This window comes from Nothoprocta perdicaria, unplaced genomic scaffold (assembly GCF_003342845.1).
Source record: "Nothoprocta perdicaria isolate Ctin4 unplaced genomic scaffold, notPer1 scaffold_1, whole genome shotgun sequence".
NCBI lineage: Eukaryota > Metazoa > Chordata > Aves > Tinamiformes > Tinamidae > Nothoprocta > Nothoprocta perdicaria.
Window position 1 is genome coordinate 8,147,086 of NW_020454093.1, and position 22,719 is coordinate 8,169,804.

Here is a 22,719-nt window from a genome sequence, read left to right on the forward strand (position 1 = left end):
AAATGACAAAGCTGACTATTTGAGTTATGTGAAGAGGGACAAAGCGATATTTCATTATTCTATTTTTGTCTATTTTCTCTCTGTTTTTTTTCCCCCGTCTTTATGACATTTTACTGATCGTTTTGCCAGAAACTTTGCAGAATTTAGGCAACAGGATCACCTGCCCTCCATATTAATGTTAGTAGTTTAAAGACTGATGATTTATACCATCAAAGAATCTCATTCTTGAAGTAAAGCTTACTTCATGATACAAATATGTTTTTGCAGTTGCAGATGTCTATATAAAAATAAAATTTAAACATTTATCCATAAATTTCAGAAATGCTCATGTTGGACCTTGCTGCTTCCTAATGTAGGCATAGCCTTAAACAACCTTAAATAACATCTTTCCTCTTTCTATTTCTCTTTCATGGTGGAAATATTCCCACAAAAGAAGTTTTCTGCTTTCTTATATAATTTTTTTTTCAAGATGGCCAGCTGGGTAAGATTATGGCCATAGCAATGTGAGGCATATGGCAGATTTTTCAAGAAAGATCTAGCTGCTTTCGGCACCCAACTGAATTATCTGGTTTCCATGTGTATTCAACAAACTTCCCTTGAGAACAACAGGAATGCTGGCCATAGAATGATTTTGAATATATGGGATAAGTACTTGTTATACAGAAGGTTATTGAAAATATTATTTGATTACGCAAGCCATACTTGTGTAATCATGTTGTAGGTATGCACTAGTTTTCTTAAAGAAAGATTCCTCTTTCAGGAATTTTTAAAGCTCTGGGTTCAAGCAGTAATATTTACAGGTATTTCATCACAAAAAAAAAAAAATAGAAAAAAAGTGAAATAAGGCTAGAATTATATCTAAACAAGGTCAAGTACTGTTCAATGGTGTGAATATAATTTGCAATCAAATAAATAGGAAAGATTTTAGCTTAGTTTCAAACTGTAGCAAATATCGAGCAACAAAACAATAGCTGTATCCTCTCCTTGCAAGAAACTATTTTATTGATATTCCAACTTTAATTTCTGTGTTCTAAGATGTTGTAAGGTTTAAGGTCCATGGGAAAATTGGCCAGTCAGAAAAGCAACACCACTATGTGGGTACCAGTCCATATGGTTTCCTTTTTATGTAGTGGAAGTGTTTCTGGAGGAGTAAAGTGAGGGAGAGGTGGGCAAAGAGGGTTAAGTTCAGCAATTCTCCTGAAAGAAAGCAATAATGAGAGAACAGACAAAATATTTTTTAATATTGCATAAGAATGTGTAACTGTAAAGACAGTAGCACGCCATAACTTTAGAAAGTAGAAAATTGTCCCAAAACATTTATACTCCTTTATTCCTAGGTCTGATAAGATTTGAGTACTACTAATGTAAACATTTTAAGATTTAGATTCTTGATCATTTTGCAAAATAATTGCAGTGCTATACCATCGCCAAGCCGTGAGAATATTCCTGTTAGAATAAGTATCTCCATTTAAGTCCTCTCTAATGAATTATTTTTATAAGATTTAGATTTATTTCACTTTCTGAGAGTTTAACCTGGTGTTAACAAATCCTTTCCAATTGCTCTTTCACCTCTATAGCCAGTGTGTGAATGTGCCTGTATGTGTATGTAGGTAGAAATGGAGCTTTATACAGAAAATTAGTTTTAGGAGTCTTATATTTTAATTATATGAAGAACATATTAATCTTCAAAGATGTGCCTAACCTGCCAATATTCTGTGTAATTTATTTGGTTTCAAGTTTGAAAATTAGCTCCTGGGGTTGATATGAAAATGTGTAAGTGTTGTAGCCAGGGATGCTGAATTTCAGTGTGGGGACTGAGGAGAAGATAACAAATTTTGTTAAGTGAACTACTGTGTGCTAGAAAATTCAAAAGGACAAACAGACATTTTAGAATATCTTTCAAACGTGTTGTTTGACAAAATAGATTCTTATGTGCACACAATTTCTCTTTTACATTTTAATTGTGATCTTTTGCAACTGGATAGGACTAAGTAGAGTTTTGTCCTTATTGATTCAGCCAAGAGAAAAAGTTGCTTAATATTATATTGAAAAACTTTTTGTTGTACTTTTAATATACTACACATATTTTTGATAGTTATACTTAATTAGAATTTCAGAGACAGTTTTCAGAAATAACTTGAATATTGTTAAATATTAAAGAACCTCCCAAGTAGATTCTAGTGTTACAAAATATACCCTGTTGTAATCATTTTCTTCAAATTTTATTGACAAAGGCACTTGATTAACTTAACATAATAATTTAAATAGCATTGTTAGGCTAACTATATGCAGTTCAGAGGAATGGACACTTTGTTTAAAAGATAATATTCAACTTGGGAATCCTTAAACTAAAAAAAAACCCTGCCATTGCATTACCATTTTAACATGTAAATCACTCAGGCCAATAATTTATTCTTATGGTGGTAGGTCGTCTACAAGCCTTTATATTTTGGTGGTGGGATGCTTATTATCCTCTCTTCACCTATATAGAATTAGCCTAAATGTATAATTTATGTATTCCTACATATATATTTATATATTTACATATTTATATATTTATATATAAAATAAATATAGTGAACCGAACAGGTCAGCTCACAACAAACAAACTGCTTACTATGATAGGCAATAAAAAGAATATGTTACCACAGTTTGTGTATTAAAGGAAAAGAAAGAAATATGAAAAATTGTGGTTTGTTTGTGGGAAGGTAATTATATGCTAGGGCAAGAATAGGAAAAGAGAGAGAGAGAAAAAAAAATATATATGTATAAAAGAAGATTTCTGTGACTTGTTAATGCAATCAGTTGGAGAACTGACTTGATCCCTACAGTGCCATTCAGCTCCTTTACTGGATATGGGCTGTGCGCCTGTTTAGTTTTAATGTTCATGAAGCAATTCATTGGGTACATGATTTAAAGCTGAGGAAATCAATTAAAAGTCTTCCATTGATTCTGATAAGCTTTGGCTCTGTCTGTAAGACAGTTATAATATGTAACTTCAAGGGAGTATTACTTTCATTTCATAAATTACATTTTATTGCATAAGAAATAAACAGAAATATTGTAATTTCTTATAATTCTTATCTTCAGAAAAGATAGTGAGGAAAATGAATTGGAGCCTTACAAAATACCATCCAAAATGTATCTGAAAGCTTAAGCTGTCCTATGCCTTTTGTCGTTCTTTCAGTTTCTTCTTGGCCATCCATAGGCCCCATAAAATAACCCCCATACAGTTATTTTTTTTCTAAACTCTTCAGTGGATGAGAAACTCGCACTCACTTTCTATCAATGGGTGATTTTCCGTCTACTTTCTTATAAGAAGACAGTGGTTGGTGTGGGTTGTAACACAGCTCCTTTCTTTGCTTTGGCTGTCTGTGTTTATTTTTATAGCAAGTAAACAATTTAGTTAAAATTAGAATGTGTTTTCACATGAAATCGGAGCTCTTTTACTCCCCAAGGTAGAACTTCAAATAGCTCTTTGCACCTTTTCAGAGCACAGCAGCTTTACTCCACCATATATTTGATACCATTTGCTCCATCTTTCCATTTAATTAGTAATGGGAAAGATATATTCGACGTGGTCAAAGAACACATGAAACTGCTCTTTTTTAAGGAAGTGGGCCCCCTCTACTGTTAAACAGGAGTAAATGCTGTTGCATGTTGTGTTTTTCACCACCAGCACAAAGAGGGAGAAACAGAAGAGCTAAAGAAAAACCAGTAGCCAAGATCTCCGAACCTTTCTGGTTCTTCATAAACAAAGCGTGGGGTTATCTTTGAAGATTAGGCAGGTCTTTCATTGTCATTTGATATGTGTGGTCACAAGCTTTAGAATTTCGGGAAAAAAATGAAAAGCCGCTGACAGGAGTCTGCGACCTCGCTAAAGAAGTGCTGTCAGATTTGTTTTCATGCTCAGCAGTGTTTGTCACTTTTATAGCATGCACGGCTGCAAATCTTCAGGCACACCACATCTTTTCCCCCTCAACATCCATTTGAGTGAGATCACTCAGACATCAGCAGTCTATTTAATTCTGTATGGACATACATTTGAATAACGGCTGATTTTTGCAGTGAACATGAAAATTTTAAAAATTAATGTCATAATGCCACAGAGCAATCTTTTACTAATGTCTGGAAACAAAATGATGAGTTTATTTCCTGATACTGGTGATAAAAGTAAAGCCTCAGTTATTACTGATGAATATTGATGCTGTTTTAGATATGGAGGGGGGCTACTGTAGATCTATTTCATGAATGTGCATCACTTTATGTTTAGCATTCGGTGTTTAGTGAGAGCACCTCTCTCTAAGGTCCTCTCATGGGTACTAATGAAAGGTTTTCCTTTATTTATTTATAAAGGCATTTTTCTTATCTCTGGACAAGGGTTCGGATCCAGTAAAGGCTACCTTGCCAGATGTACGTCAGTTCCTTTGCATGATTCAGATTTTAGGTGAGGAAAAAAGCAAAATGTATATGTGAAAAACAGTCTTGGTGATATGTTAAGAGAAAAAGTTATCTCCCAAATCTGTCATCTTTCCCCTTTTAGTATGAAAACCTAAGAACTTCCTAATAAAGGATGAGAAAGATGTTTTTATTGTATTATATATCCCACTATTAGAAACATGATTTTTTTTCCTGATTCTAATCTAAGCCAAAACAAAATGCAATGTTCTGACCATTTATGACAAGATAATAGGATTTCAGTTACCATATACTTAGTGCTGCTGAAGACAGGAAATCTGTGAGAGTCTGAGGCAATGGAGTAGGAAGTGCATTCAAACGACGTTTATATTTCTCTGTTTTTTCATTTAAAGATCTTTTCAAAGGTCAGACTACTTTCCTGCTGTGCAGTGCTCTCTTGGATGGCAATTATGGGAGGGGAAAACAGATTTTTAAAAAGCTTTAGCTTGAAATGGTGTTTTGGAAATAACATACCATCATCACTCAGTTTTTAAAAAACTTCTATTTCTTCAAGAATGATTGCATTATTGTTATTGTTTTTTATACCACAAGCCTGTTCCATGCCAGAAAAGATAGTATTGTTTTCTCCCTTAAACTAATTTCCTTTCATAGCTATTCAGGTCCTGATTGACTTTTAAAACTAATCTCAAGCCATTCAGAATTGAAGATGACTATAGAGAGCCTTTATAATAACTTTGTTGTTGCGAGCTGAAGGTTTGTCACTATAGATTTCAACATGTTCTTCCAAAAATCTATGTGTGCTTATCTTCCTTATTCTTTCTTTCTCCCGTGGTATTTCAACATACTTGGTCTTTCAGGCTTGCAATGTTGTGGTCATAATTTTTCTCAAAACCGTGTTCTCAAATTCTGCCACTTTTCTTTAAAGCATATGCCTAAATTCCTTACTTTCAGTTTCTGACTTTATAAGCACAATTTATGCCTATTCTGATGTCTTCCATTATGTATTTCAGTCTCTTTTCTTTTGATCTTACCATTTTTATTTCTACTGTAAAAAGCAAAACACTGTTATTGAATAAGTCTGTTTCTGTTGTTCCACCAGCCTTTTTCATTTTGTTCCTAAAAGATGTTATTGAGTGCAATTGCTCAACCCCTTTTTTTCCCACTGGAAGTAAAAATTCAGATTGCAAATCTTCAAATCTAGAGGCAGTTTCCATTTCAGAATTTCCTTTTTAATAGCTTTTCTCTCTTACAAGTTATCATATATTTTATCTACTACTTGGCTGCGCACTGTTTTCTTCTCTTTCTCCCACTCTCTCGTCTCCCCTTTCCATCCCTCCATCCATCCCTTCACTCCGTAAGAAGAGTTGTTTGGGGTCGGGCCAACAGTTCATCAAGCGTAGTATTGTGTTTCTGCTGTGGCCATAAGGAAGTGCTTACAAAGAACAGCACAAGTATACATGATATGTTTGCTGAGGACTCCTCCTCCAGCCATTTTTCAGCTCAGGCACTTTCTGAGCTGGCTGTGTTTTCTCTCCAATTAACAACAGGGACTGGATTTCTCTCCCTGATCTTGGTTAGAGTCCCCTTAAGCTCATATAAACTTTGGAAATCTACAGCAGCTCTTGGCAAGAAGTTCCATGGTTTGGCTATTTATTATATGAAGAACTAAGTTGTTTATCTGTGAAATTCATGGGATAGGTTTGTTTGTTTGTTTTCCTTATATACAATCAGAATTTCCTATGTTCCAGCTTGTACCCATTCCCTCTTTACCTATCCTTGTGCTCCCCGATAAGAATCTGGCTCCAGCTTCTCCACATCCTCCTCTTAGATATTGCTGGCAGCAATAACATCTAGGCTTGGCCTTCTGTTCTTAAGGCTGAACAAGCCCCATTCTCTCAGCCTCATTTTAGTGGCCCTTTGCTGCACTCACTGCAGTAAATCACTATCCCTCCTACTATGGGAAGCCCAGAATTGGGCATAGTATTCCCTGTGTGGTCTCAGAAAGGAAAAAAAAACCCTTATGGATGGAGCTTGCTAGCTCCATTCTCATTAGTACAGCCAATTATGTATTTGTCATTGCTGCAAGGCCATGCTGCCAAAACATATTTGATTTGATGCCCACTGGGACACCGAAGGGCTTTATATCTCAGCAATTGCCCCCATTGCATGGGGGTATTCTATCCAAGATACAAGACTTTGCACTTACGTTTTTTAAGCTTTGTGCCATTCCTGTCCTCTCGCTTTTTCCAAGCCTATGTATGTCCTCCTGAGTAGAAGCCCTGCCCTCCAATTTATCAGCTGGAGCTCTTCATACCCCACCATGAGTGCAGTATTATCACAGAGATGGAACTCTTGCACAAAAGTAGAAGACTCATATTTTTCAGAAGCTTGGAGGTGCAAGGGAAAACCATGGGAGATGAAGTACCATCCTCTTTTTTCCCCCCTTCTGGATCCTATGTACCATAGATACCAGATTGGCTTCCCTCTGCCACTGTAGAGCATTTATTCTGTATCCAGAGCATTTATCTGTAATTCAGTTAGAATTGTGTTTCTGAGTGTAGTCTGTAACTGGCAATTAGCCACAGAGAGTCCTGAACTCACGTTGTGCTTCCCAGTATAGCATGTATGATCAGGCACCAAATCATTACCTCTGTTGGAAATATATTTATTCTACTCTTTTAGACAGAAAGACACGTTTTTTTATTGACCCATGATTCAACTGAGATGAAACATCACTGATCGTGTTAGAGATGATGTAGTTTAATTAACTCTACTTGGCTAAGAATCTGCAATTCCCTTTGATTTGGGGCTACCTTGCTACTCACTGTGTATAATTTTACACGCAGTTTTATTCAGTAAACACTGCTACTCTTCCTTAGAACATATTGAGTGAAACCTGCCAGTTATAATTTCTTCTTTGCTTCCTCTTCTGCAAACCTTGGTTTTGGTTTTAATCAGTTGCAGCCTCTCTTATTCCAGGCACTGGGCTTGCAGCTGTGCCTCCCTTCATCCAGGCTGCATGTTGTAATTTCTAACCATGTTCAGAAGGCAAAAATGAACAGGGAAAACAGCAGCTGCAGCCTGGAAATTTGGAGCAGGGATTAGGCTGAAATTAACACAAAATTAGGAGCAGAAGGTTTAAGAGAGAGGGAGTGGGCTTTGTAATCAAGTGTGTGAATGTATGAGGGGCAAGAGCAAAGAGCCTGGGACTGACCAGAAAGTGAGAGCATCTGCAGCTGTCTGTAATCAAACCCCAGCACTGCTTTAACTGTTGGCTTTCCAGAGAATTCGGTATAAAATCCTTCCAACCTGAGCAATAACTCTCAGATGTAGGTTTTCCAATAGCAGTGATGACATTTTCTAATCAGTCTTATTATATATTACTACTTCTGGTTTTGGACTTGAAAATTGTAAAACTGTTCTGTTTACATCTTTCAGGCTAAATGGAAAAAGAGAGGATTCCTTGATGTCCTCTCTCCTCTGTATTAGTCCTCTGACACTCCTCAGATATAAGGTGGTAATTTCCTCAGATATTCCTCTTACTCATATCTGGAAAAGCTACCTTTAGAACATCAATGGATTTATTTCATATTTATTTCTTGTTCTTGAAATTCTGCTTCAAGCTTTCCTTATCTGCCTTTAGTTCAAAATCTTAATATATCACTACTACATGTAAATCACTGCCTTGTATGATGGCAGTTTCTGTTTTATTATACTCCTTTTTTTTTTTTTTCTTGTTTTACCTTCTCCATAATATCTTTAAATTTTGAGCTGCTGGAGGAAGCTTTTGATTTGATAATTGTATTAAATATGGCTCAGTGGGGCTGTAATTTTTGGCTGTGGCTCAGGGGAGCTGCAGGAGAGTAGATTTTAAGTAATATTTTATTTAAATAATAATTCAATCCATTCATCTTATGATTACTGAAATCAAATTAGTCTGCAGTGTGTCCTTCTGTTCATTACATAATATATATATATATTACAATCAATGAATTGTAAAAAAACCCAGCTTTTCTATAGTCTTCTTGCTCAGCTTTTTGACAGTCTTGCTTTTTTCACTGTAACTCTGTAATTATTCTCGGTGCCCACTAGAGGGGGAATTTTCTTCTTGTATTTCCCCAAATGTTTCCACATGTCCAGTTTGGTAAATTCTGAGCTTTTTCCTACTGTAAGCTTTGTAGCTCTCTTCGACTTGATTTACAGCTGATTGTAATTGATTTTAATGTATTTGTTTAGCACTTGTAGATCATTATACTTTGTTGGATATTAACAAAACCCTGGACTTGGATTATCGAATAATACTGCAAAAATTGTTACTGCTATTTTTGGATCTTTTTGATGTTTTATTAGGGGGTAGCTATAGTTCTGGTATTACATTCTTAGAGCAAAATTAAAATACAATAATGTCCCCAAACAATATTCCTTGATGAATAGATATTAGAGATTGATCACATAATAGATTGTTAGAGAAACTAAGAAGAGAATATAAGGTTACAGTAAGTATTGTTTTCAGTAGTCTGGTTTGTCAGGTTTCTAAAGTTACTGCGAAGGAGAATTTGGAGGGAGATGGAGAGCAGAAATTGAGTAGGGCACGACAGCACAGTGAGCCACCAGAAAATGTTTTTTTTTTCTAGTGCTCTGTATTGCCAGCAAGACTGTTTTCATCAAGGCCACGGAAAAAAAATGGAAGATGATGATTTTCCAGATGAGGAATGTGTCTGTGTGGATGGATGAAGTTGTGGCATCATTGTATAGCTTTGAAAATTGGAGAGGGATTAAGTAGCATGTAAAAGATGTTTGCAAAATATATAACTGAAGGAAATGTGGAAAGGCACAGAAACATGGGTGGAATCAATGCTTACAGAGTCGGCGAGTGATCTTAAAACTAGCAATGTTAGTGGCCCTTAACAAGTTCTATCACCCACTGCTACGTTCTCTGACAACCCCAGTAATTTTTTTTTTTTTTTTTTTTCTGTTCTAAAAGAAAGTGTTTTTCCCATCTGCTTCCATTAGGTGCAGACAGGTTTCCTCAAGCAGATTCCAGATAAGCCACATTTCAGAAATGTGCCTTCAGTGCAATGCTCTGCCAGGTCTGCAGCATCTTCTTCCTCCTGGCAGTAACTTCGCAGTTTCTGATTACTTAGACTCCATTTGTCATACACACATGATGCAACAGCCTTCAGTTGTGAGCATAACTGCTAGACTTAGAGTACCCAACGTTTGAAAGACTGGTTAGTAATATGAAGAACCCTCCTCTGTTTTTACCCAATGTGATGCTGTATTTCAGTGAATTAAATGTTCATTACTCTAGTTGTTTCTGTCTTCTTTTTTGTACAGACGTCCTGCTTTGAAGCACAGGGTAAGCATGGCTGCACCAGATTGGTCATGTGATTTTAATTCAATAGAGAAATGCAGATTTATTTAGAAACTCTGTTTCTGAATTTTTCTCATTGGAAAGGAATCTTAGAAATATGTCCATCCATACAAAATATTTTGTATCACTTCTACAAAATATTTTGTTTGCAAAACAATTGCAGTGGATTTGGTTTCTAAATATAGGTAGGATATAGTCAACAGAGCCTTGTGAAGAAGACTGCTTGGAAACTGAGCAGTGTAACAGCTGCTAGCCTGCAAACTGAAGGAGGCAGACCACCTCCTCGCTTGCTGCCTACTTTCCAGCAAATTTTTCAGTATGTTTCTATGGAATATTGTCTTTTTATTTTTAGCCAAAGTTACTAGTTAACTAGTTTAGCCAAAGTTACTTTGAATGTATTGCAGTCTGTTTTTTGCATGTGTGTTATTAATCAATAAAGTTTAGCCACCAAGAGACAGTGATATCTACACTTGAAGATGTGACAAAGCCAAAAAAGAGAGGTACAAACCAAAGAGTATGTAGACTATGATGGCACTCACCTTCCCAGGGTTCTGCATGGTGCAAGGAAGGAACGTATTTTGACTACTGGAGGATTTTCTTCTCATAGTCCTACAGAATTGATTGCTTTTTCTTGGGATAATTTTTATACTAGAAAGATAAAATTCATTGTGCTGGGTTTTTTTTTTTTCTTTCTTTCTCCTTAAATTCCTGTGTTCTGTTAACAGCACAGTTTCAGTTTCGTGCCTTTGAAAGTCACTGTAGGCATGAACTTTTGATGGTTTGATATGTGTCACTTTGTCAGACTGTTTTGTCAGTGGAGGCCATTTATATACCTCTTTAAAGGCCATTTAACTATAGTTGAATGCTATATGCTATAATAATTGTAATACGGTGCACTGCTTTAGACATCAGGAACTGCAGTTCCGAGCAGGGGCTGGAGCTGGCATAGGGACAGAGGAGTGGGGTCCAGGGCCTGCTGGTGTTCCCAGCAGGAGGAGATGAGGCCGGAGACAACGTTGCTGACACAGCTCTGGAGCCCCTCCAGAGACCATAAGCTGGGAGAGCAGGATATAGGACTGACTGGCCCCATCCCCATATGGCCATTGTGGCTGTTGCTGGAGATCGGTGCTTAACTGGGACCCAGGGCCTGTTTGTGCCTTGGGGTCCCTGCAGGCTGCAGGTGCACACCACTTGTAAAATGCTTTCTTTTCAAACAGACATGATAAAACTCAGAACAGTAAATCTGCCTACAGAAAATTTAGTTAGCTCTCATTAAGCTAAGCTGCCTTAGTCAGAGAAAGTAATATAACCTCAAGAAGTTCTCTGATTTTTAGTGTTTTTCCCCTTGGTTTTAGACTCAAGGTATAAATAGATCCAATATTATGTTTGTGCTTAATACAAATCTTTTGACATTATCCAATTATCTGAAATCTAATAAGAACAACAAATATTGTCAAAACAAGCAGCAAGCAGCCGAATTGCAAAACCACAAAATGCTGTGTTCCTTCATGGATTGCATTTTGACTCTAAGCTAATGGATTTCATGTTTTGCATTCAAATTCATAAAACCACTTTTAAATACTAACATGTCCTTTTTTGACTTAAGGGTAAAAAATATTTTAGTGCAGTTATATGTGTACTTTTTTTAACATAAAAGAGTAAATCCTACCTAAGCTGAAGGGTCATCTTAAGATTTAGCTCTGAATTTTGGATGTATAACTCAAATGTTTCAAATTAATTTTTTGTCGTGCTATGTTGTTCTGGTTTCAGTCAGTAATCCAGGAGTGTTAATATAATACAAATGTCTATGTTCTATAAAGATGAGATATTTTTTCTTGCCTCTTTGAAAACCTTAGACTTATAAATGAAAAAAAAAAGGACATTGTTGTTAATATTTTATCTGATAAGCAGATTTGAAATGTTAAATTCTTCAAAAATAGTGGTGTCTTATTATAAGTGATGAAGTGCTGATACAGTTGTTTATAATTCTGAATTAGAGAAGAACTACTTCTAGGGTTGTTTTTGGGTTTTTTTGTTGGTTTTTTTTTTTTTCTGTAGTGTGTAACAGTGGACTGATGGTTTCTTCTATTATTTCATTGTCCTATTTCAATATGAAATTAGTGATTTAAGCGTCCTCTCCAGAACATGTGTAATCTCATTAATTTGAGTACATCCATGCACATGACTAGTGATCTGACAAATCAAGCTTTTGATTAAGTTTTGACTGCTTTTAATATGTTTTCATTTTGGCAATTTAGAAATGGTTCCTGTACCCATTGAAGTCAATAGACTCAGGCACAAAATTTTGGACTAGTACTAGTTTTGGACAGTCCGTAAGCTGGAAACCAAAAGTATGTAGGGATTTTGAAGAATTTTTTTATACACAGAAGAAAATAATGGCATTTCAGATCGCACTCTCTCTGCAAGGGAATTCAGTTTCTTCTGATAAGTCCATGAAATGCTCTCTGAAATCATTTGACTTTTACCTTTTAAAGTGTAGAGAGCAAATACAAAAATACTTAGCATTTGATTTCACAAGGTCTTACCAAAATCTTATTTATTGGGCAACGCTATAGGGGAAAAAAAATGATATATTCATAGTATTGCAAGCCCATATTTTTCCATATAGGGAAGGAATTTTTTTTTTCCTCCATGAGTCACAAAATATAATTTCCAAACTTATTCCAAAACTTTTATCATCTGTCTGGGAATAGTCTCTGTGGATTCTTAATAACATTTTAGAAGCAAATCCTTTTTGTTTTTAAGTTCCAGCTCTAAAGAAAAGAGCTGTAGAAGAGACATTGAAAGGGACTCTAAATAAAATGTATGAATAAATTTCCATAAATTATTTCCTTAACAATTCAAAATTGTATCATAATTTTCAATAAGAAACAGTTCTAAAAATGATTTACATTAACAAGCTCAAATTAGACCCTACATAAGTTCAAGATTACTCAAAATTTGAAAAATCCTTTGGCAATAGTAATTTCTCAGTAGCTCTGATTTCTCTTCTAATATACTTATTTTCTCCATCAAATAATGGTTTAACTGCAACAAAGAACTGATTGTGTAACTTTATTTCAGACTTTTAGATTCAATTTTTTTATTTTATAACCTCTCTAGACTTTGTAAATATTTCTGTGAATTCCTCCCAGCTTTTAATGCACATTCAAACTAACACATCACTTGAAATACAACAGATGGCCTTGATCCCTTTCTAAGTAAACTCTGTGTGTGTGTGCCTGACCTCTCAGAAATGTATTTGTTTATTTGTGCACTACAACCCAGCTTAACCACCATGCTTGAAGAGCCTGTGTTAAGTCTAGTTTGGTAAGAGCTATTGCTCCTGCCAGCTTCAGAAATAACCGCCCAGGTTTAGGAATGTGGAACATCAGTATATTTTTTGCTGATGATACTTTATAATCTTTAGATTTCTACAAAGCCATCATGCAGTTACTAACCACTGACAAAATTATAGCCTTGGCTGGCATGACCCTAACACATCTTCCAAAAGCTCGATGGTGCCCGTTGTAGCCCTATGGAATCTAAGAATACAACGTAAAGGTGCCCAGCTACTCCACTTTCTGTCCAAGCCCATGTCCACAGTAAATGCTGAGGGAGGGATGGATGACACTCCTTCCCTTTTCTCTCTATTCCTTTCCTCTCTATTCCTTTCCTCTTTCCTCATGACTGCCCTGCAGTTTTTCCTTATAGCTGGTTTCTGCTCATGTTGGGCCATCTCCTTCAATTACAATTAACTTTAATAGATAACAGATATCTTTATACATTGTAGGGGCAGCAGTGCTGCCTAATTCTACTATTTGGTCTTGTAATTATGTAAAAGTACATTCTTTTCTCTTAATCTTACCCCAGGAAATGTTCTCTTACACAATTGTTTAGAAATTAGAGATAGTGCTAGTCTGTTTATTCTTATTTGTCATATGAGGTCAGTCACTTTTCTATAAATGCCTATGTGTGGGGAATGATACATCTTCCTATTTTTTCCCAGTAAGCCAAGACTCCTACCACCTGGGATGTCATTTTTTTAAAGAAATGTTTCTCTTATCTGTCTGGATTTTCTGTTAGATATTCTAAAGCATATCACCCCTGCTGAGACCTTTTCTTCAAGAACTGATAAAGTAAAGCCATTTTATTTCCCAGTGTTGATAGCTTCCTTCATATAGTCAGACAGGATTGTGTCAGCAACTGTTTCTAATGGAAGTTTGAGACTATGGAGCAGTTTTTCTTTCCCCCCCCCCTTTTTTTTTTTAATATTATTAACATGAAAGAACATCTAATCTCATTAGAAGGAAATCTCCAGGCTATCTTATGCAGTGTTGACATAATGATTTCATTTATAACCAAGGACTAATCAGAATGCTCTTCAGCTGACTATTTCCTCCACTTTTTTGTTTTGCTTTCTTATATGTACATTTAGAAATGTATGTGCTTTTAAGCTGGAGTTAATTGACAGACGATTTATTACAATAATTGCCAGCTAACAGTAATCGGCCTCGAACAGCTTTAAGGATATTCTGAAAAGATCCTTAATTCATTCTTCTTATTAGAAGGAATTGTAGAAAATTTTCTAAGCTTGCAAAGATTTCAGAGATTTGTTTCTCTGAGATCTCTCTACTTTCAATTTGTTCTTCAAGAACACATCATGCTGTTCTGTTTAAATATTTCTTATTAGATACACATCTTTTTTAGCTTTTAAGGGTCTATATTCCATTTAACAACGTATTTTGTAAAACAATGTTTAAAGGTTTCCTCTGATATTTACATAAAATACTGCTGAAGTCTTTGTGCTTGAATCACAAAATCTTGCACTTTTTTATTAAATTGGACACTGCCCATATTGCCAAGAGTAGCCATTTTATCTTCTTTTGTTTACTGTTATATACTCTGCTCTAATATCCCCATATGTGCACGCACACACACCCACACACTCAAAAACAAAGAAAGAAAGACAGAAAGAAAGGACAAAGAATCTTTTGGCAAACCACATGGAGGAATCAGCAACTGAGCCACACTTTATTTTCATAGAGCCATGACAATGATTCCAAACATTCAAAAAAACAAACAAACAAAAAAAAACCAAATAAAAAAAAAACATAGAATTGTAAGACAAAGCTGAAATTATGAGTATAGTTCTTATTAGGAACCTATGAAGAATAGAGATGCTCTAAAATTTTTAAGTGATAGCAATTGCTTTGTTGACATGGTGATCATACCATGCCCTAGCTTGGGCATGTCCCCAGCTGCTCCTTGTTTTTACTCTTCCCTTTTGGAAAATGTACTTCTAAAAGCATTCCATTCCTGCCTATTAAATGGAAAAGTAGATCTGATTTGATCATTTTTTTGTACTTTTAAGTGCTTTTTTTATATTTAGACATTCTAGAAAATAAAATATGAGATCTCCAGAGCGTTTACTTTTATCAGATAAGAAGAATTAATGCAATATCCTGAAGTTCCCTTTTAGACCCTTAGAACTGCATATGTACTTTCTGTATTTTTATCTCTCAGAGAGTTTTATCAGAAGATGCCTGCAATTTCTATGCTAGCTGTGATCAACGCTCCATTTAATTACCCACTGCAGCTGCAGGGTACCTGTGGTCTGCTCTGTAGGCAGCAAGTGTAGTCACTTGGCAAATTGACAGGCAAGCACCATGGGCATTTCAACAGGCCCTGACTCTCTCATCAGCCCTTGAAATATGTGTTATCTAGCAGGTATTAGAATCCTATCAGGAAAGGATCTAAATTTTATTAATGACAATTTCACTGGTATTCAAGATTGGGAAAGATATTTTAAATCTACTGTTGCATTTTATTTTTATATACTGTACTTGTTTTTAAATATAGGAATTGAGGACTAGGCAATCTGTGGAAGCAGTAAGCTTTTTCATTTGCTTTTGCTTTGTGAATTAATAGATACAAAATCCACAGTACAACAGATGCACCTACAAAGAGGTTCAGTCATGCAGATCAGCTCACAACTCTCGAGTCTGTCAGAAACAGCGCTTTGGCAGAGTTTAAAAATTATAAGGAACACATAAAACTAACAAAATTTTTCTTCAGCAACAATAAACTTTATTGGTATGATTAAGTGCTTTTGTCATCTGTTAATTGTTTCTTCTTTCATCCTTATTCACTTCCTCTACTGCTGTGCTTCTCTTTTCATCCATAAACTTTTCTTCCTAAATGAGAGTTATTGGCATGCACCAAGATTTTTATTTTCTACCTCAGCTAGAACTAGGGACTCCCCTCAGTCGGAGGGGAGTGATTCACAGTGGTGTCACTTGCACCAGGAAATTAAACCAGATTATAACACCCATTTTTCACCACCTTGTCTGGGTCTCTGCTTTCCTGTCTCTTCATATACTCTGCACCCTTCTTAGGTGCTGGTACTTGAATATGGCCTTGCCTCACAGCTGGCCTTGTGTAGGACAGGAAATTGGACTTGATGAGCTGAGGTTCTTACCAGCTGAAAGTAGCCTATGGTCTTGGATCACTTCAGAGTGATCAAGTCACTTCACAGGTTTCACAGAAGCTCTACCTGAAAGGTTTGTTCTTTTACTTATGCACTTATGTTGAATTTTTTTTTCTCATCTTTTTTAATATATTAGAATAATTTATTTTCTTTGTCCTTCATATAGAAGGCTTCTTTTTCTCTTTATGTCTTGTGCTAAATGTCATTTAAAATGGTTATGATCTCATTAAACATTTTATTAGTAGTTATGTTATTAAAATAACTTTATTATACTCTCTTCAGAGTGGTTATGAGAGAAATGCTTTGTAATTGTTGTTTAGCTTTCTTTTGTCTTTTTATATGGTGTTAAACACATGTTTAGTCTTGCATAGTATTACTTGTAGAGCTTATCTGCTAATTATTCTGTGTGCTATAACTGTTTCTGTTCTTCATGGCTGACAGAAATATGAGTACTGTAAGTCTATGATATTTAAGTATGGTTATCATAGTAAGCATACTTCATAAGGTTTTGAAAAGTACAAGTATGAAATGTTTGAATATTTTATTTTTGTATCTAGTTTTGGCTCAAGCATCTAGTATTTCTGGTTGTGACTAGAGTGGAACAGAAGTATCTCAAGCTCTGGTCTTTATTGATTTTTTTTTTTTTTTTTTTTAAATATTGGTGTCCTGTTGCAAGGAGTTCCTATCTTTGTTCTCTTTTTGTGAGCCTTTATCTGATTTAGTTAAACATATAGTAGGCTGGATTAAATCTGATCTTGATATAACCCTTACCTATGCAGCTGTGACTAAGCAAAACCTGTAAAATAAGATTTAGCTGTGCTTAAACTTAAATATTTAATCTGAGGGGAAGTTAGTAGCACGTAAATATAGACTTGCCTAAATCAGCATCAGGATTACCTTGTGAACAAGTGATATGTATGAGCTCTTGAGTGTTACAGTTCGTAAAAAAGCAGAAATAACTTCCACCAAAAAAAAAGAAAATAAAAAAAAAAGATATCAGGCTGCTCTCAATTTCCTTTTGTTGGTAATGATGGAGAATAGTACAGGAAATTAACTGTCATAAAACATTTAAAAATGTATTTTTATAATGTGTAAAAACCTTACACTAGGCTCAGATTTATGCCTGTATTTTCCTTTCTCAGCATATGAGGGAAAATGCCTTTGACTTTTACCCTGAAGACTATTTCTGTGGGAGAAGCAATTGACCAGGCTTCCTAGTTTTAATAATAGTTGTGATGATGTTAGTAGGAAAATCAGTGTCACACTTTAACATGTAGCCAGAGGATCTGTGAAAGATAATTTTCCTTCATTTCTTTTTCTAGTACCCTGAAAAAAACTTTATAGCTACAGAACCCTCTGCTGTCATCCTTTTCTGCCTTATGTCCTGCACGGCCAGAGGAGGGGAGAAGTTATTCTCTGTAAATCATATGTTGATTGTTGCTGGTGGTAACTATAATTGAAATTAGTCTTATTATGGTGTGTACTGCTTAATCTATAGCCTACAAAGCAAGAGGTCCAAAGGCTTTTGTTTAACTTTATGAGCATAAATTGGTTTGAGAGTTTTCACAAAATGTATAGGACTTAGGCACTAACATAACCCAGCTCAAGAGATTCTTAAATTCTTTGGGGTGTGGGGCAACTTAATTAAAAAGTATTGTTTTTAAACAATAACAGTAAATAGATGAAAATTACAAATGATCTATATTTAATAATAGATAAATAACAGTAAATAGATGGAAATATATTTAGTACTCAAACTTTTTTTATTTTGGTCAATTGGGAGTATGTCACAGTAAGGTATCTGGGGATGGCAACGTCTTAGTTAAAATATTAAATAAAGTAAGGGAAAGCATTCCACGCGCTATTTATGGAAATCATCCTTCTTTATAATAGTTGAGTTCAATTTTCCTATTGAAAGGTCTTCTCATGCTGTTCTGCAATATTAAATGTTATCTCATTGAATACGTGGCACATCCTCTCAATACCTATTAATGCATGTCAAGACAATAATTCTTGTGGATTTAGCTTTAATTATCCTTAGGAACAGGGGAAATAAAACTGTCAATCTGACTAATACATTTCTGTTCTGTAATTCTTGTAATGTAGTGCAACTTCAAGTCTGAGCCAGTGTCCTTTGAAATCAGTGTTAATGGCCTTATTGACTTCATTGATTTCCAAAAAGACTGGCTAGTTTTGTAAGTGCACTCCTGTGGTGCTGTCTTAAAACTATGCTTTAGAATAGACAGAAGGTGGCAGCATTTCATAACAGAAAAGAACCTGGATTTTTATTATACAAACTGTAATGTTTGGAGAAAAGAGTGATTGAATTCCATTAGGATTGGTAACATTTTTAATAAGGAAGACTAATAGTGAGAGAAGTAGTGTTTTTGTTATTTAGTTACGAAGTAACAATTTAATTTGAAATCTCTGTGATCAACAGTTGACTTGGTTTATTTTTCTTTCTTTAATGTAGCAAACTTTAAGCTCTGTAATTTGAATCACATTTGAGTTTTAGTCTATATTTAGGCAGTGTTAGCTTTCACAAACTGATTAAATCTTTATAAAACATTTAGAAAAATATCTAGAAACAGAATGCCCAATGAATTCTGCCTTCTGCCCAGTATAGAGTTAAATTTGTAAGTGCTTGGTTATCACATTTCATACATGACGTAGTGCAGTTAAGCTTGTCTACATAATGGGGCTGACACATGATAACAATGTTGTTCTTAATGTAAGTTGACCTTTTGGTTGCAGTTCTGCTCTACTTCTGTCAGAATCATGATGTTCTCATTCTAACTCCTATCATGACTAGTGGCTTTGCTGCCGAGTGCAAAGGTGATCCCTGCCAGTTGTGACAGGGGGCTGTTTTGCGGAGTTTCTGATTTCACCTTCAGACAGAAAGCAGAATTTGCCTCTAATGCACGGCCTTTACTTGTGGTCAAGCACTCTTTGCCCTTTTAAAACTGTAAAATTCTTGTTCAGAAAGGAATGCTGCTTTGTAAATTTTTTTAAATAGATTAAACAAATGAAAATACGTAACTGATCTTTTTCTCCTAAGGAGAAATCTCTTATGAGATGATGACGTCCTTACAGAATGAAAAGGAAGCATGAGTGGAAAGACCTTGTTGTCCTTGTTGCTCTAACAGTGAGTGCATTAGGCTTAAGTAAATGTCAGCCTTTCCATCAGTTTCTACAGGTCCTTGCACGCTATCAATCAGTCATGAAAGAGATGCATGTTTGTAAAAATGCTGTCTTGCTGAATAGCTGTAATAAGCTCCACATTTGCCTTGTATTCCAGGAAAATATAAGCTGAGAAGTATTAGTGTTTCCTATATTGATGTGAAAAGTAGTTCAGAGGAAATTGCCTTTTTTTGAGGTAGGTGAGGTTGGTTGGGGTTGAGGGGAACATTTACACAAATTGATTGCAGTGGTTACTTGTTATCTTAGTAGATAAAAGTTTGTAATCTTCATTTGTAAATGGGGACCACAAAGATAAACAGCGAAGACCCTGGCAAAAACAGAAGAGGATGTTTGACATTCCCTCTTCCTTCCAGCCTCCTTGCAGATTCAGGAATAAGCAAACAGCAAGAATAACCGAGCAAAACAAGCACGCATCAGATGTTTAAGCCCTCCTCCAGCACTTCTTATGTACATAACGAGAAGTCACTCAAGCAGCTGCAGCACATTAGTTCCAATAGTTTAACAGGCAGCTTTATAGCTCCGACAAAGACCGTGTGAGGCAGTTTCTTCCTCCCGTGCTCGCTTGCTATCATAGCGAGGGAGAGAGATCTTTGGCAACAGGACTGAGAGAGGAGGGGTAATGTTTAATAGGTTTCTGCGGAGGAGTTGGGTTGCTTTTTTTTTTTTTTCTTTTTTTTCTTTGCAGATCATTATCTATAGAGAAACACTGAGGGCAGGGGACACCATGTTGAAAACAGAATAGGCTGAGCTGGAGTGAAAGCTCTGCTTGCTTCTCTGGAGCTCAATTAGAAGGAAAATATTCTAAGCAGTGGAACTCGTGTTAGGTTGTATTAGAGCTTAATAACTAACTTGGGGGTAAACATGGCTCAGCAGGCAAGTCCGGACACTTTGGCTGTTCCTGAAGTGGATAATTCACATTGTCAAAATCCATGCTTAAATGAAGATCTCGTGAAGACTCTAAGGGAAAACCTGTTGCAACATGGAAAACCCAGGACGTCTAGGAAGTCTTCATCTGCTTCTCCCCGCTTGTCTCCTGTTATTTCTCCTCGAAATTCTCCGAGGCTTTTACGCAGGATGCTTTTGAACAGCAACATACCAAAACAGCGGCGTTTCACCGTGGCACATACCTGGTAAGCACTGAGCAGGTTGTCAGGAAATGTCAGGCTTGCCTCTCTTTATAGAGCACTGCTGTCAGTGCTTATATTTGTTTCTTTAATCTCACGATGAATCTCAAAAAATAGATTTAATAGTTCTAATTTGTCACTCGAATTATTTTCAATTCTGAAGTTCAATATAATGGATTATATTCCAGTTGTAAAGTAAGAATACATACCTGCTTTTATAAAAACTATTTTTTCTCTGATACCCTATGTAATTATAACTTTTTTTTTTCCTTTCCACGGACATACAGACAGGAGATTTGGGAAGGACTTGTACTTATCTCATTCTTTGTTTTTCAGGCCAAGTAGGCAGAGCTCTTTGTTTTCTTTTTTTTTTTTCCTTTCCCCCCCCCCCCTTTAGTCAGTTTATGACCCCTCTGCTCTCAAACTCAAAAACTGAAAGCGTAAGTTTGGTTTTTGATAGAGCTCAAATTGAGAGCAGCAGGATATAAAAGAATGTATACAATATTTATTCCCACTCAAAATAGTGATTTTAGCTAAAACTGTCACTAGAATAAACAGAGAGAAAAGGCAGGAAGGGATCCTCTTGCTAACTGATTCACCTGTGTTCTACTTTAATTGAATTGTTTCCAAGTCATATGTTTCCGAGCAAATTTTATAGAAGATATTCATTTCATTACATCTGTCTTCTGTAAAGCAGCATCATAATTTCATTACTTCACTTTCCTTTTTCAAAAGGATATGTAAGAGATGATTGTAATTCAACAATAGAAAGTAGATTGGTGTTTGCTTTCTTGATATCTTGACATGCTCCATTCTTCTTATTTATTTTTTCCTTATGAGGTTTTCTTTGATTTATCTTCAAAGAAAAGTGAGATTTAAAGAAAAAAGGACAAAAGAAAATCTTCAGTGAGGACTCTTGTATTCTTAGTAATGAATGGATTTATTTCTGTGCAAGTTTATTTGCAGTTGAAATGAGATATACACTGTAGCTCTGTGACAGGTATAAACCCAGGTGCATTGCAGGTTGTGGATGTCTCTCTGAATTGTTAGTATCTGTATATCTGTAGCTAAAATGTTCTTGTATACTGTGTGTGCTAACCTCTGATAGAGCATGCATCTACTGGGAGAAGGTAATATAAATAAAGGATTAATCAGTGATACACAACTTGATATGTATGCGTCATAATAAACAAGAAGCAGTAGGGGAGGATGTCTGTGAGTGAAGTGTTTGGGTACATCACCAAGAAAAAAAAATGAACCAAAGACAAACATGTTTATTTATGGTGTGACAAATAAAAAAAAAAAAAAAAAATCAAAAGATATGCTGTTACTCACAGTACCAAATTTAGATCTATTTTGGAATAAAAGGCTCTACTTCCATAAGAGAACACTTATTCTTGAAAAGGATGGGGAGAAAATAAGCATGCTTTTACTTAAGGAATACTTGTTTTGAAACCAATGTGCCTGATGAGAGCACATGTTTATAATAGAGCTAAGTGAAATCAGTAGACTTCATTTTAATTTCACAATTATGCATAAACCCCCAAAATATTAAGGACTCCATCAATTGGTTTTTAATAATCTGTAAACTAGTCAATAAATGAGAACTTGTAGGATAAAAAGTCAGACAGAAGGATTTGACATTGTAAGATGAAAATAAGATCTCTGAAGACTTACAGAACATAATCATATGTGATTATTATAACAGTTGTAGACAGTTTAATATGGCAGCAAAGGTACAGGAAATGCATTAAAGGGGCAGTGCTGAAGCAAACAGGTCTGGGAAGCATCAAATGGCAAAGGCTGGCACAATACTAAAAACTAAAATATTGTTCAATTGCCCTCAAGTAATCTTCAGAAAGTTTCGGGTGAGAGTGCCTTTTTCAGCATCACATAGGCATTAGGAATTGTTTTTTTCCACCTCCTCTTCTTCCCTCTGAGTGTGTGGAAATACTAGTACTGCAAAATGCTGATGCTGAATAATTCCTGCTTAGTTCTGAACTTGAGTCATCTTGGCCACTTGAGTCACCCTGGCCACAGTGTGTGTGGCATTTGAGGGGCAGGAAAAAAGAAGTGGAGAGCCGAGCAGAGAGAGTTAGAATAAGTAACCT

General features: G+C 35.6%; 1 protein-coding gene across 1 annotated transcript in view; it reads left to right on the forward strand.

Annotated features, from left to right (window-relative positions):
• The first annotated feature begins 20,345 nt into the window (after nucleotides 1–20,345).
• PDE4D (phosphodiesterase 4D) overlaps nucleotides 20,346–22,719 on the forward strand; it is a 303,714-nt gene continuing 301,340 nt past the window's right edge. The window contains exon 1 of the mRNA XM_026037174.1: nucleotides 20,346–20,614. Within this exon, the coding sequence (XP_025892959.1) occupies nucleotides 20,346–20,614 (269 nt within the window). The remainder of the gene's footprint in view (nucleotides 20,615–22,719) is intronic.